At 31.8% G+C, this 15,726-nt stretch overlaps 2 protein-coding genes across 4 annotated transcripts; one reads left to right on the forward strand and one right to left on the reverse strand.

Annotated features, from left to right (window-relative positions):
- The first annotated feature begins 484 nt into the window (after positions 1-484).
- Positions 485-6,603, forward strand: LOC109339428 (ferrochelatase-2, chloroplastic-like). Of its 2 annotated transcripts, XR_002106660.1 has the most exons (12): positions 485-691; positions 783-942; positions 1,571-1,898; positions 2,225-2,368; positions 2,950-3,051; positions 4,054-4,157; positions 4,248-4,374; positions 4,877-5,029; positions 5,469-5,569; positions 5,716-5,917; positions 6,059-6,435; positions 6,489-6,603. XR_002106660.1 is itself a non-coding variant. In XM_019576866.1 (11 exons), exons 2-11 carry the CDS (start codon positions 836-838, stop codon positions 6,281-6,283), a joined length of 1,593 nt encoding a protein of 530 aa, XP_019432411.1. In that variant the 5' UTR covers positions 485-691; positions 783-835; the 3' UTR covers positions 6,284-6,589. The 2 variants fall into 2 exon arrangements, 1 of the variants encoding a protein (XP_019432411.1); XM_019576866.1 differs by having other exon boundaries at positions 6,059-6,589.
- LOC109339429 (target of Myb protein 1-like) lies at positions 6,213-12,079 on the reverse strand. Of its 2 annotated transcripts, XM_019576867.1 has the most exons (12): positions 11,802-12,079; positions 11,439-11,521; positions 10,760-10,866; positions 10,157-10,235; positions 9,778-9,876; positions 9,572-9,685; positions 8,629-8,789; positions 8,088-8,163; positions 7,707-7,792; positions 7,391-7,549; positions 6,720-7,296; positions 6,213-6,616 (listed from the first exon to the last, which is right to left on the reverse strand). In XM_019576867.1, the coding sequence occupies exons 3-11, from the start codon at positions 10,858-10,860 to the stop codon at positions 6,933-6,935; spliced, it is 1,239 nt and encodes a 412-aa protein (XP_019432412.1). In that variant the 5' UTR covers positions 10,861-10,866; positions 11,439-11,521; positions 11,802-12,079; the 3' UTR covers positions 6,213-6,616; positions 6,720-6,932. The 2 variants fall into 2 exon arrangements, with proteins under 2 accessions (XP_019432412.1, XP_019432413.1); XM_019576868.1 differs by lacking the exons at positions 11,439-11,521; positions 11,802-12,079 and adding an exon at positions 11,522-11,751.
- Between the last annotated feature and the right edge of the window lie 3,647 nt (positions 12,080-15,726).

The raw sequence follows: 15,726 nt of genomic DNA on the forward strand, positions 1-15,726 counted from the left end.
TCACACACTGTTTTAAAAAAACAAATAAAGTGAAAAATGTTTTTGGTTAACCTTTGTTTTATAAGTTTTTTTTTATAAAATAAGTTTGTTTGCACAAAAAGCTCTATACTATGAAAACTCATAAATAAATAAAAAACAAAGGAAAAAATGATTGAAAAGTTTATTAATTTTTTTCAATTTATAATCTCACATATTACAATCTTGAATTTTTTAATCACAATTTATTCAAAGTCATTAATGGAAAATGGTGGAGAGTGAAAATGGTTGGAGATGATAAACCAGAAGGAAAAGAGGTGGTCTTGATTTTTTCCAATTTCATCAGTCACTCTCAACCTCAAGGGTCCCTCTCTGCATCCATTCATTTCAGATGCAAAGAACTCTACCTTTCAATCAAAACAACTCTCATAATTAAAATAAAAAAAGAAATAGAAAAAAAAAAAAAAAAATCTAAATGGAAGGAAAAGAGGTGGTCTTGATTTTTTCCAATTTCATCAGTCACTCTCAACCTCAAGGGTCCCTCTCTGCATCCATTCATTTCAGATGCAAAGAACTCTACCTTTCAATCAAAACAACTCTCATAATTAAAATAAAAAAAGAAATAGAAAAAAAAAAAAAAAAAATCTAAATGGTCTTCATTCACAGTTCAGCTTCTACTTATTGCTATCTCCTCTTCCAAAATTGTGGGAATTTGGTAAAGTTTGTTCCTTTTTGTGAATTCATTTCTGGGTTTTGTTTTTTGAACCTCCACTCTTGTTGCTAATGCTGAAACATCATTTTTGTAGTAACCGAAGAATGAACAAGTTGTGAAAGTGTTGATTTTTTTTCACCATCAAAGATGAATTCTCCAATTCGTGCTCCTTCATCACCTTCCTCTTCTTCTTGCTCCAATATTCAACCTCCTCCATGTCTCACTCATGCTTCTAGTAATTTCAAGTTTCCTCTGTAAGTGTTCTGTTTATCCTCATTATTATGTTTTTTAATTTCCATGAATTCAAAAGTTTACTTAGTTATTTTTTGTAGTTTAGTTGCTAGAATTTGATGATACACCATGTTCCTAAATCTGAACCACTACCCTGTCTATTATAAGATGTACGGATTTTGTTGAATCCAATTCCAACATTATTTTAATAATCAAGGTTGATAGTATTTCAATTTTCTAAGTACTCTATGTTCCCTCTCAAGTTTACCTAAATTTACCATGACCATTCCTTTGCATTTTAAGTAGTCTATTGGTCATGATTTAAACTTGTGTTTCACTATTTCTTGTTGAAGCTGTGTGAAGTGGTATGCTTTATCTAAATGCCTTGATGTTGAATTGTTTGTAATTTCTTTCCAAATGTGCATCCAAGCCCAACTTGCCTAGACTTTCTAAGTTTGCATGTGTCATATATGATATGGCTCTTTTATTTGCTTGTTAAAATCATTCGATAATTACAGTTTAAGCTTAATGCCAACATACAGTTTAACTTTCCTCAACTAAAATTATGTCTTTCTTGTATGACATTTTTTATTACTAAATGTTAAGATTAGTAGAATTTTCCAAACCTTTTAATATTCTTTCCTTTCATAGGTTGTTGCCACATGCAATCTGTAGCTCTCAAAAGATGTATCGCAGCTCCGGAGGCCATGCGGAGGCTCCAACCAACACCAATCCTTTGAAAATCTACATGGTGGGTAGATGTTCTACGGGATGGTCCGAAGCACAGCCCTTGGTTTCCAAACAATCACTCAATCGGCATTTATTGCCAGTGGAAGCTTTAGTAACCCCAACAGCTCAAGATGTTTCTGATACACCTTTTATTGGGGATGATAAGATTGGAGTATTATTGTTAAACCTTGGAGGTCCAGAGACTCTAGAAGATGTGCAGCCTTTTTTGTTTAACCTTTTTGCTGACCCAGTAATACTCTATAGCTTTAACACACTATTTATCTGAGCTGAATTTTTTATCACTATTCCTTTAGGTTGAGATAACCTAAAACTTTCAATTTCTTATTTTTATGGTTAGTTACATTTTTGTATATTATCACACTATTGATTTGTATCATAGAGTTTCGACAAAGTTTTACGTTTGTTGTCGATCACCTAACACAACCTTCACCTTTCATCCGGGCTTAGAACCAACTATGTATAGCATCAAGCACACATAGACATGGTACTATAAGAAAAGCTTCAAACTTCTTATTCTTTTATGGCTAGTTATATTACCTGTACAATTATTTGCAGGATATTATACGATTGCCAAGGTTATTTAGTTTTCTTCAAAAGCCATTGGCTCAATTTGTATCTGTTGCAAGAGCGCCAAAGAGCAAAGAAGGCTATGCTTCAATTGGTGGTGGATCTCCTCTTAGACGGATGACTGATGCACAGGCACGACACTTGCTGATAAGCTCTTTTTCATTTACATTATTACATAAATTTCACTCTCAACTTGTTAGATGGTGCAGTGGAGACTTGAAATTTCATTATCAGATATTGAACTATGATCATTGAGAGTGATTCTGAGCTATATATATGTACCTGATGTATGTAATTGAGCTCTCATATCACTTTTAAAGTATTTGAATGTGAATGAAATGCACAATGGTTGATTATTGTTTGTATACAATATGGATCTCTTTTAAGAAGTCATTATTGTTTGTATACAATAGAAGCTAAAACTGTTTAAGTAGGCAGAAATATTGTTTCCATGAGGAACTTAATCATATCATACAATATTATTTCTTCTTCTCATCCTTAACTTGATTAAGTCTTTCGCTTACAATTTCAAGCCAAATTTTGTAGTTTTCACTAGTCTATTGGTATTTTACGATTGATTTATGTACATATTGTTCTGATGGTTTCAAATGATTTCTATTGCTATGGGTGTGTATCCCCTCCATTAAAATACCTTCTTTTTAACTCTCTTATTGTTCTAGGCTTCCACACCTTTTTAATGATTCCTTACACAGGCTGAAGAGTTGAGGAAATCTCTCTGGGCGAAGAATGTCCCAGCCAATGTGTATGTTGGGATGCGTTATTGGCATCCATTCACCGAAGAAGCCATTGAACAGGTATTTAATCACCCTGTTCTTAGATTACAATGCGAAACTGTATATACGGTTTGATTAAGATTATGCCACTGGCAGTGACTTATTTTCCTAAGTTAGTAGGATTTTAACTGATGTTGTCTGATTAGTTGTTTATAGATGAATTATATGAATTTGTTACTGTTTTCAAAACATAATCTGCATTAATGAATGGGTGGCTTGCATGCAGCCACTGTTTTTTATCCTTATGGAAATATTTGTTATGTGATGCCTTATATCTGAGTTCTCAGCTTAATTTTGATCAGTCTGGTACATGATAGTTTGAAATGATTTGGTCTCTTGGTACTATACTCCTTAGTGGGCTCACACACTAACATGTTGATGGGGAAAATACTTAAAAGTTTTTGTAAAAATATATAAAGTGGGATGGTGGAGAGGGTGAAATGAGAAGATGGGATACTGTTAGAAAAATGAGAAAGTTGCTGTGATAGATTGGGAGGATATTATTGGCCAAAAAAGTCAATTTATTTATTGATTTTTAATATATTTATCTAAACAACATTCATATGAAATGAAGACTTTTTCTTACAGAATTTTAGGTCCTCATTATTAATGCTTTTATTTAAACCTCTGATTGGTAGAAATTATTGCCATTTTAATGTATAAATTTTGTATTCTTTGGTGTCATTTACGGTTGCTCTTGTATAATCAAAGATACACAGTTTACAGGATATCTTCTTGGATGAGTTTTTTCTTATGAACCAATACATACCTTAGTCTACTATATATCTAAGTCATTTGAGAATTAAACTTCTATTTGGCTTAAAGTAATGATGCAAATATGAAAATAAGTCATATTAATTGTAATTTCTTCAAAAGAAAAGTTTCTTGAGAAGAGAAGAAATTTAATGACAAAATTAAAAATCCCTCAAGAACTTTCATTGTAAAAGTAACTGAAAAGTAGATTTATCTGTTTGTGATTAGCTCTAAAACTGCTATCATTTTTATTTGAAATATACCACACAGATTAAAAGGGACGGAATTACAAAGCTTGTTGTGCTTCCACTTTATCCACAATTTTCAATATCAACCAGTGGTTCAAGTCTGCGTCTCTTGGAGAGTATATTCCGGTGATTATAGTAAAAATGTATCATTATCATATCATGATACTCCAATATACTATCTAACATTCTGTTATGAATTGCTTATTGGTTCTTCAGAGAGGATGAGTATCTAGTCAACATGCAACACACAGTGATACCTTCATGGTACCAACGTGAAGGATACATAACGGCCATGGTAAATTTAATTGAAAAAGAGCTGAAAGATTTTGACTCTCCTAATGAGGTATTGCGTCGCTTTATGTTTTAATGGCTTAGAAAAGAAAAAAAAGTGATTCCTAGACATTTTTATCTTAGCACTGTCATTCTTTAAATTTTGGAAGTAGTCTCTCCACTTATGGGTTAAGGTTGTGTACATTTACCCTCTCTAGTCACAGTCCCTACCACGTGGAAGCCTGGTGCACTTGGCCGCCCTATATTATTGTCAGCATAAATTATATATACAATATATTATTTATTTCGTGTTGTTGGTTAGGTTAACAGAACAATGAAAATATGGGTAACTTACCCTAGTTGATTTTGATAAACTTAAAGGTACTGGTAGATTGTGAAATGGCATTATGCTTCTTTCTTTCTTTACTCATGATTTTTACTATTCAACACCTCTTATTATTCCTTTTTATCTTCTTTTGGAATTGCTGAAGACGTTTTTCCGGAACTTGAGTTCTCTTTACGCTGGAGCTTGGAATATATTTGCTATTATCCCAACTAACTGATGCACATTGCAGGTCAGGATATTCTTTAGTGCACATGGAGTGCCTCTTGCTTACGTGGAAGAGGCTGGTGATCCATACAAAGCAGAGATGGAGGAATGTGTGGATTTGATCATGGGAGAACTTGAGAAAAGAAATATAACTAATGCATACACCCTTGCTTATCAGGTAACTACTTTTTATCTGTTCTCAAAGTAGTAATACATAATACTAGTTCATATTTTATTTTAAAAAATGCTCATTCTTGTCAAGGATAAGAATTTTCCAGCACAAAAAAGAAAGTCAAATGACTAGAATATAGAGCAAGATTTCTTTTTAGATTGTGGACTCTGTAAAAACCTTCCAGTATAGTCCTCACCAAATGCGTAATTAGTATTTTTCTCAAAAAAATAATCAACTAAGGAGTAACATTCTGAACACTTGCTCAAATCTCTATTACTCATGTTAGTCTATAGGTGATGCAGAATTGCATATTACTTGTGTTCACTGAATTAACATGTTGGTCTTTAGACTTCAGACATACCAAACACTTCCTACACCCAACCTAGGTACTGCTTCGAGTTACGTCCTTTTTTAAACTCACAATTGACTGTAATTCTTGTTACAGAGTAGAGTTGGACCTGTGGAATGGTTAAAACCCTATACAGATGACACAATAGTTGAACTTGGGAAAAGGGGAGTAAAAAGTCTGCTAGCTGTTCCAATCAGGTAACATCATCCTTCCTTCTTTACATTTTTTTTTTTGCATTTTTACTATCCATTTTGTTGCTGCCTTCTTTCTTAACCCTTCCACCCCCAAAGGACCACCCAGAGAATTAGTGACACTAGTAATTTGTTTAACCTCTGCTTCACAGCTTTGTCAGTGAGCATATTGAAACTCTAGAAGAAATTGATGTTGAGTACAAAGAATTGGCTCTAAAATCTGGTATACAAAAATGGGGCCGTGTTCCTGCTCTAGGATGTGAACCGACCTTCATTTCAGATTTGGCTGATGCTGTGATTGAGAGTCTCCCATATGTTGGGGCCATGGCAGTTTCAAACCTTGAAGCTCGACAGGTACTCCCAGAACAAATATTTTGGTTTGTTGTAGAAATACAAACATTTTGATATAAATTGAGTCAGATTTATGTGGTAGTCTATTTTGTAGTCGGATGCTTGCATCATGTGATGTAATAGAAAATTTCCGCTCTTTGGCAGTCTTTGGTTCCCCTTGGCAGTGTAGAAGAGTTATTGGCAGCATACGACTCACAGCGTAAGGAGTTGCCACCACCAGTACTGGTATGGGAATGGGGTTGGACAAAGAGTGCTGAAACTTGGAATGGAAGAGCAGCTATGTTGGCTGTGCTTCTTCTGTTGTTTTTAGAAGTCACTACTGGTCAGGGATTTCTGCACCAGTGGGGAATATTGCCTTTGTTTAGGTGAATGGATCTCTCCCTGCTCTAAATGGCAATGGAATGTAGTTCTACTACATGAAATCAAGGCAATGAAGGCATGCATTCAGGAGGTTTAGGCACCACAGCATTTGTGGATGGAAATTAGAGAAGGAAGAACATGAATAGTGATTTGGTTTGTATGTAAAAGATTTTCCTTGGTTTCATTACTCGGGAAACCTACTCGACTGTTGTAGTTTAAAAGCAGTTATTAACATAAATTCCCTGAGAACATATAAGAGATTTTATCAATTGTAGTATTTTGTTGACAGAAAAAGCGAGATTATAAAATGGTACATGAATCCTTGTTCATGTTGTTACTTCCCTTATTGTCATTCATCATAGCATTGGTTTAGATGTATTATGTGGCTGATTTTATTTGTCTCCAGTTAAAGAATATTCCTATTTCTAAAGGCTAATATTGCCACAAGTGTCCCATGTTTCGGTAGTTTGACAAATAAACATGCATGTAAGCAATTGTTGTGGTTTTTTCTTTGTTAAGGAAATTTTGTAGTTTGTGGAAGCAAAATGTAAGGGACTGTGACTAGTTCTGGATGAAGACAAACATCTCAAGTTAAATTTCCAATTCCATGTTTTAAAAACAAACAAGAAGAGTTAAAAAGAGGTCTTATGTAAAGAGGTCACTCACTAAAATCAAAGCTACCACTGTTAGAGCTGCTGCCATTATGACTATGCAAGGAGAGGCCTCTAAGGTGGCCAGCCAAGGTTGCACCATCCTTCTTATTTTCCTGAAAATATCTCTCTCTCTCAATGTGCTTTGCCGGCGGTGGTGGAATGGCTACATGAGCAAGCTCGTGGTTCTGCCTTGCACTTGGAGGTGGAATTACAGCAGGCACAGGACGAGTATTAGTTTGTCGAGACGGCTCCAAAGAGAGTGGTCGGATCAGTGGACGGTTAAGTCTCTCTTCAAGCAAACCCAAGCGAGGGAACTCAGGTTCAGTCTCTTCGTCTTCAGGCCTTGCACACGCCTTTCCTTTGCGTAATCTGTGAGGCAATAGTCATACATATATGAATCAATATTCAAAATATAGCTTTATGCTTAATACAAAGGGGTATGAATTTAGCACAAGCAATGCACCTTTGGAATAACTGTTCAGGTTCTTCTTCCTCCTCTTCTTCTTCATGGTTAAAGTGATTAGTAGTTGTAACTTTGCTGGAAAGCATGTTATCATGTCTTGCAAGAACTTTCTGAAGCTGCTCATTCAATTCAATTGCTCGAGAAACTATCCTCTTATCTCTACAAACGATCACAGCAAAGCAAATTCTTTGAGATGCCAACATACCAGAAGCAAAGGTTTTAATATACATCGTCCAAAGCATTTCAATTTTGGAAATGACAAAACAGAAATTTGTATATGCAAACAGAAGAAAAGAGAGATATAAAGCACCCTTACCTAGAAGTCATTACAAGATGTATTACCCTTCGTTTCTGAAGTGAGCATTGTTCAACAAGGTCGAGGATGAACTCATCCCTTGCTCCCTAGAAAAGAAATAATTAGTTTCAACAAAAGGTGGAATGTGATTATTTACACGTTACATAAATAGATCTCATGATAGTAACTCAGGGATTTCTATCAGTATTAAGCACTATGTCGAGCCTCTCAAACCCAGAAGAAGCAAAACATGTTTGAGTAGCCTATTACTTTGACGGGTAATGCATCAAGAAACATATCAATCCAAAGGGAGATCTGGTATGGATTGAGACTGAGTGAAAGTTATATTCTTGGAATTCAAAATCGTGATTCAGTAATCGCCATGACATATCCTTGGCCCACCTGAGAATTTTGGGCATCAACAGCATCAAGAACTTCTTTCAGAACTTCTATTGCATTACTAGCCTTTTGAATAATGCTGCAAAATATAATTGTGGAAGAAGAATTGTTGTTAGCTAGATGAAAATGGTGACAAGAACAGATGTTTTTGGAATGGTACTTAACCACCAGATCATTGGAGAGATCTCCTGATCAAGAATCATCCATGCTTTCGATTTTATCCACAAAACACAAAGCAACAAAGAAAATATATCTATCCAAAAACTGGATTTTGAAACTTATATCTTCTCATTTGATCAAACAAACTAATGTGTTTGGTTAACTCTTACTATCATAGTTTCTATCCCCATTTTCTTTAAAAAAATTATCTTAAGAAACCTTTTCCAATACATTCATTTAAAGAAGTATTACCAAAGATCCTGTTGATAATCAAAAGTGAGAATAAGAATCTCACAAAATGAAGGGAAAATGAGCTTTACATTCAAAAGGGTTTCTAAAGATCCTGTCTACGACAAGTATACTAAGACTGAAAGGTAGAAGTCACCTAGATTCAGGAACAGTCTGTGACTCTGCATGCTGAGCAACCCCTCCCTGTCTAGGCAAGGCTTGCTCTCTATTCAGTACATTATTAGTTCTATTAAGTTGTGAGGTAGGACGATTTGATTGGACCAGTTGAGCCCTTTGAGGAAACTGCACCCCAGCACTCTGCAAAAAGTATAAACAAAATTTGTGTTGTCATTCAGAAGACAAATAATATAGTAATAATTGCAAAAATATGTTCCTTTTCTAGCATTTGTACCATATACAAATGGAATGAGAATGTCATGACTGTTTGTTATACATGATGCAACGTTTTAGAAAGACAAGTTTATTGGAATAAGAGAGACTCTCAATGATTGATACTACCCAAGTTACAGAAGTTCCACAGGATCTAAGGTTATAAAAAAATAATACTAATAAATAAAAACTGCTGCCAACATAACTACCTGAGGATCATTCTAGCCTGTTCAAACATGAACCGGGAATGCTCATTCTAACAAACAATTAAATATTCAATTTTCAGTCAAATGAAACTGGTAGGATCAAATAACTTCAACAAAAAGGTATTAAGTTTGAGTCCTACAAGTGGTCTTTCATTGGTCATCTGTAAGTACCACTGTAAGCCTTTTTTGTGAGACTTGTGGGTTATGGCATGCCTTGACCTAGGAGTCAGTTAAACTGCTTTCCACCTAAAAAATTTCTACCCAAAAAGTAATTCAATTTCCAACTAAATAAAGAAGAGTCAGCTTCTTCTACTTATGACTTCCTCTATTGAAAACCAAATTCCCTTTTGAAAACACTTAGATTCTAAAGAACGTATATAACTTGAAGAACTTCACTTCTTTCTTATTCTGCCAAGACAATAGTTCAACTGACACCTATTAATCAAGTAAGCTAGACCAAACCAATAAGAAAACTCAGGGGAGTGCATCAATATTTGTACCTACCACCAGATCAGAATATGCATTATAGTACTGTGGAAACTTTCCAGAAGCACCACCAAGTGATGTTTGTGTGGCATCCAGTAGAAGAAATATCCGCTCCCTTAAAGGCAATTCCGACTGCAACCACAGAAGAAGGAACCCAAAACACAATAGAGATTAAGGAGAAGTTAACATTAAAAGAAAATAGTATATTTGGAGAAAAAACTCACCTTTTTCTTCACAATTTTCATAAGAATGGGAATAACTCCTGTATCAATCACCTGCTGATGAATATGATCTCCGGTATTGTTCATCAGCATTTCCAACAACTAGAAAACAAATAGATGACAGATGACTTAGTAGAATACCACATTTCATGAAAGCAAGCAATGTAAAGCGTAAATTATTCAATTAAAGCAAGCAATGTAAAGCGTAAATTATTCAATTAAAGCAAGTAAGATAAAACAAGCTTATAAGATTCAGGTACAGAGAAAACCATGCATTACCAGGGTGTCTTCATATACGATGCAGATATAGGTAAAATTATTTAGAAATTCACGTGAAAATTATAAATAAACAAGTTCATGGTGAAGTCATTATTATACTCACCACCATTGCAGAAAGTTGAGTATTTGGGTTTTTGTTACCCAGTCTCTTTTTTATAGCTTTAACAACATCTCTAGCTTGCCTGAATGTCCAAAAAAGTATGACCATTACCAACAGTAAAAGCATTTGAAAGGCCAACCGGGATATCAAGCTAAGCACAACAACTAACAAGTATCATTATCAATTTTTACTAACTAGCCCAAGGTTTCGAATTTAAGTTCTCCTTCTGAAAAATAAATTAAAGTGACAAGTGGCAAATACAGAAAGAAGCTATGAATCAAATTCAGCATGAGATAAAAATCTGATCATTCATGACAATTATCTTTCAATAATAAAGTAATACACAATTAACCATCTGAGCATAGTTCAAGTGATAATCGTAGTGACGGTTGGGTTATGGAAATGTGGAGAATCTGGAATTCATAAGTTTGATTCCCATGCAATCAAAAATAGAAATAAAAAATTACTAAGTGTCATAAGGAAAATGTAAAAGATAAGAATTGTATAATAAGTAAATAAATTGAGTTAAGTTTTATAATGTTTTCGGGCATCGATCAAGCAGAAAGAAACAACATTGTATAAGGAGAAGAAAGTTTTGTGTGGTACCTGAGATCATGAGTAACTAATTCACAGATTGCAATAGTTCTCACCCAATCAATTTCAATAAGTTTCTCACTTGTTGCAGCATTGACTAACTCAGCTGCCATCTTTTTCTAGATAAAAATCAAAGAATGAAATATAATTTGAAATTTTAAAATACATTCCAGACAGGGAAACAAACATCGAAAAAAGTGTTAATTATCAACTAAAACAAAGTTAGGCAGTTTATCAACAGTTTCATCATATAGAATTGAACTAACCGAAGCCTTCTGAAGTTTTGAAGCAAAAGGCAACATGAAAAAAAGGGTTTGGAAGGTATCATTTTACATATAAAGCAAAAAAAAAAATCAATAACGATAAAGTCAAATTGGATATGGAACTTAGAGTAAACGTTTCTGCCCATTAATGAATGAAACAATAGAATATGACTTCATTTATAACTTTTTCAGATTATTAGGAAGTGAAACACAGCTTAGGATTTAACATGTTGAAGCATAAAGCAAAAGTTGGGTTTCATGCCACATTAGGCTGTTAACCACTATATATAATTTCTCCATGAAAGGGAATTATTAATTAATCCACAACAAACAAAAAAGTTGCTATCACAAGCCTCTTAAATTGTCTTATACAAAATCACCTTCCACAATAGTACAAGTAAATGAACTCAGAAAGTGATGAAACTCACATTTTGGGGCAGAAGGGTACTGCCAGAAACTATATACCAGAGTCCTAACTCTTATAGCAGCAACCAAATTCTGAACTACCAACCTGCAACAGAGAGGGGAAAATCCCAGGTCAGAAAATTCATCACTTCACTCAACTCCAGTGTAAGTTCAAATAAACGGAATTGAAGAACACAATCAAAAGCTACAATCTTAATAACCAGAAGCCAAATGATCAGATCTAAATTAATAATTGGAATTCATAAAAACAGAAACTTGGAAAACCAAAATTGATGTCATTCTAGTCCAAGTGCAAGTAAAAACACACTCGATCAATAAAGTAACAATTTTAAACAAAATAATTAACCAGAGTAAAAGATTTCTACCTGCAAATATTGATACAAGGACAGAAATAACAAGGAGGAAGCCAATGATGCAGTGATAAATCCTTAAGATCTTCAGCATTTCAACTCCTTCATCAAACCCAAGATCAATTTTGTAGCTTTTTCTTTGTCAGAGTGCTTTTTTCTTTTCTCCGCTTTTCTTTTACTTTGAAGTTTAAAACTTTTCAGCATATGACAATGAAATTGTTAATTGGGTAACAAAGTTAGAGACAATTAGTTAGCTACCAAAGCTAAACAACTGAACATATATATATATGTATATATATATATGTGTGTGTGTTGTGTATATATATATATATATGTGTATATATATATATATGTGTGTGTATATATATACATATATATAAATGTATGTGTGTGCTTATAAAAACTGAAGCTTCTTTTTCCAAGCAGAAGTTGCAATTTGTTAAGTTCACCCTCCATTTCCTCTTTCTTTTCCATGCTAATGCTTTTACCTATTGACACGTATCATATAAGAGAAATGATATTTATTTCCTTTAACAAAAATCATCCTAACAATGTGCCAATTATATGACAAAAATCAACATAGAATATAGTTTAGGTGATATACTATTAATACTTACTAAATAATCACTTGAGTTTGAGTTTTTAGTATGAAAAAAAGCACTTAAAGTTTTTTTATCCTGTAAATGTTTTTGCCTCAAATAATATTATTTCTTGTGAAGGATATATATAAATAAACTAAAAAACAAATATATTATGAGGGTGTTTTTAATTTGCAATCATGACTCTGGCTATTGCAATCACTTGAATCCACAATTTATATTTTGCAATATATATAATAAAATATTAAGAATAATTATTTACTTATTTATTAACAAATTAAAAGTACTACAATTTTATTAGAAATTGATTATATTCAAGTTTCCTCCAATAACTCGCCGTACAAATCCATAAGGTTGTGTTCTAATTCTTGACCAAAAATTATTATTCTTTAGGAATAAAATTTATAAGATAAGAATCTGGAAAACAAAATAATGATGTTTTTATTCTATTAAGCTTAAAAATAACTTCTATAATTGTTTTTATAAAAGTGTGAAAAAATGTTGGAGGACTCATTCAGTGGCTTCAAGGATACGTTTAGCACTTAGCACAGGTCAAAGTATATCTTTAAAAAGATAATATGTTAAGATTAGGTAATATTATAGTCCATGGTCTATGGTGTAAAGATTGGGGGCAGACCCTCTTCAAAGCTGCCCCTGCAACACGTTATAAAATCTGAAAAAGGGCATAAAATAGGATACTTCATTTCATCACACATGTGTCAATCAATCAAAGCAAGTAAATAGTGAAACTATATGCTACATCGCAAGATTAAGACCATAGTATCATTAAGTGTTTTTTAATCCTTGTTTGAAGGTACCGAATAACAATTATTATAATGCTAACTTCTATGCAATTTAAAATATTAAATATTAAAGAACTTTCTAAAATAAAGGAATGGATTTATAAATAGGAAACAAATGTAAGATAATATAATTGGACAAGAGTTTGACAAGTCTTAGGGGGTATGGTAGAACATATACGTAGTTTTAGGAGAGGAATATAGAATCTTATGAGTTTAATAACTCTTAATTTCTATGGATATCCTTACACAAATATACATTATATAATATGGAACATATTAAATCATGGACAAAGTAGGTTAGGAGAGAGTAAGATCTACGATAATAAAGAAAATAATCATATGAAGACATTTTTATCCTTTTATATGTAATGAAATAACATTTTTGTCATTAAAAATGTATATAAAATCATATATTTATCTTTCCATTAATGGAAATGATCATTGTTTGTAACTCCGATGTTAATTTATGCATAAAACAAATTTTAAGATTAGACATTTTTAAATTAATCACAGTAAACAATTTTAATAGTTCACCCATTTAGCGGGGAAGAATAAAATAATATGATGAGGCAATTCATGGATTCTCAAATAATAAGGATGAGAATTATTCAGTAAAGAGTATTAGCAATTAACAATAATTTTAAGAGTAAATTAGACTGACATCCCCTGAGTTTTAGTGATATATTGTGTACACAATTCTAAATAATATACAAATCAATAATCTTTATTATTTTTGGTTCGTTACGCTACATTATAAGAGTGATTTAAACAATATTTCTTTATAACTGTTGATGCATTTTGTAACAAAAAAATAATAAAGATACATTAATTTGTACATTATTTAGATTTGTCTACACAATATATCATGTTTTGTTTAACTTAATTGCATTTATCACATTTTTTGTTTAAAAGATTACACTTATTTCTTATACAGGGGTGGTTTGTGTAAGTTTAGAAAATTGAGGGGTGGTTTGTGTAATTTCACTAAAACTCAGGGGGTGTTAATGCAATTTATTCTAATTTTAAAGACCTGAAACAAAAAAATTAGCCTTCTCTTTTGGTAGAGGAAGGAGAGAAATTCTCAGTGTATTTTTGAATTGGGAAAATTATTTTATATGTGAAACAAAATTCAAGATTTTTAGGATTTATCCCAATATCCATTTATATTTTGATAATTGCATTTTTATTTTGTATAATAAGAGAAATAAAATAAAATAAAAATGATATATCAAAACATTGTTATATTTTAATGAAAATTATTCGCACCAATAAAAACAAGTTATTATCATTATATCAAATTGATTAGTATAAGGAAACATTGGTTTAACCTATAATTCACTGATTAGAGTGCATACTAGTTAAATTATATATAATAAAATTCTTGATACATAATTATATATAATAATAAACATAATAAATTTATAAAATAAATATTACTATCTTTAATATATAACTTAATTATTACAATGATATATACTATGTTACAAACAAGAATAATGTATGAATCCTTGGTGTACTTTTGTTGTTTAAAATATGAATTTTCATACATAAGTCAATTTTAACTTATTTAATTACATATTCGACATAATTATTACATTATATTGTTATGAAAAAGGATTCATACTAGTAGCTATTGATGAAAATGTCATCAATATGTTTTTTATGTTGTGAATGTTCTTAGTAAGATATTCATATTCAATTTTTTGTTGATAAATTGGAACAAAAAGGAAAGACTAAAATATATGGGAAAGATTTATTTGCATTATATGCATTGCTTCAAATGATGGGGAATCCTAGATTTTCACCTCCTCTAGCAGGTTTTGTGTAGCCATATAATCAGTTATCATATTTCTTAGATATGTTATACTTAAGTAAACCATGAGATTTATGAACAATTTCAAAATCATTCAAAATAAAATTACAAATAAAAGAAAATTAAGTTTTCTCTGGTAAAGAATAATTGATTTAGATGGAATTTCAAAATTCCATAGTGAAAAAAAAAAGATGGAATTTCAAGCTCATAAAGTTAAATCCAATCACATATGTTGCGTTTAATGTATTTATTATTCTCTATAATTACATTCTAAATAAGTTACAGTTTTGTTGGATATTTTTAATGAATTTTTTATTCATTTTATTTGGATAAATTATCTCTATAATTAAACAGTTCACCCTATTCTTTTTTATTGCTATTTAAAATATAAATTGAACACATCCAATCAATCATTGAAATTATTTTTAAATAGAAAAGAACAAATAATTTAAAAATGGAATCGAGCATCAACCACATCTGTGATTGTAATGTAACCAAATAACCAGTGAACGTTTTACATCGTAAATAATTCAAATTAGGCTGTACACTCAATACATCGTATTCATTTGTATTACTTAAAGATTTAATAAAAATTACATATAATTCAACTATAAATATAAATATTAAATAAAAAATATATATATAAAACTCATTTCGCTAAATGTTTTAAGCTTATTCTGATTTATAATTAGATGTAGTGACATATGGTATAATTATTTGATAGT

Source organism: Lupinus angustifolius, unplaced genomic scaffold, assembly GCF_001865875.1.
Source record: "Lupinus angustifolius cultivar Tanjil unplaced genomic scaffold, LupAngTanjil_v1.0 Scaffold_75_79, whole genome shotgun sequence".
Classification (NCBI taxonomy): Eukaryota; Viridiplantae; Streptophyta; class Magnoliopsida; order Fabales; family Fabaceae; genus Lupinus; species Lupinus angustifolius.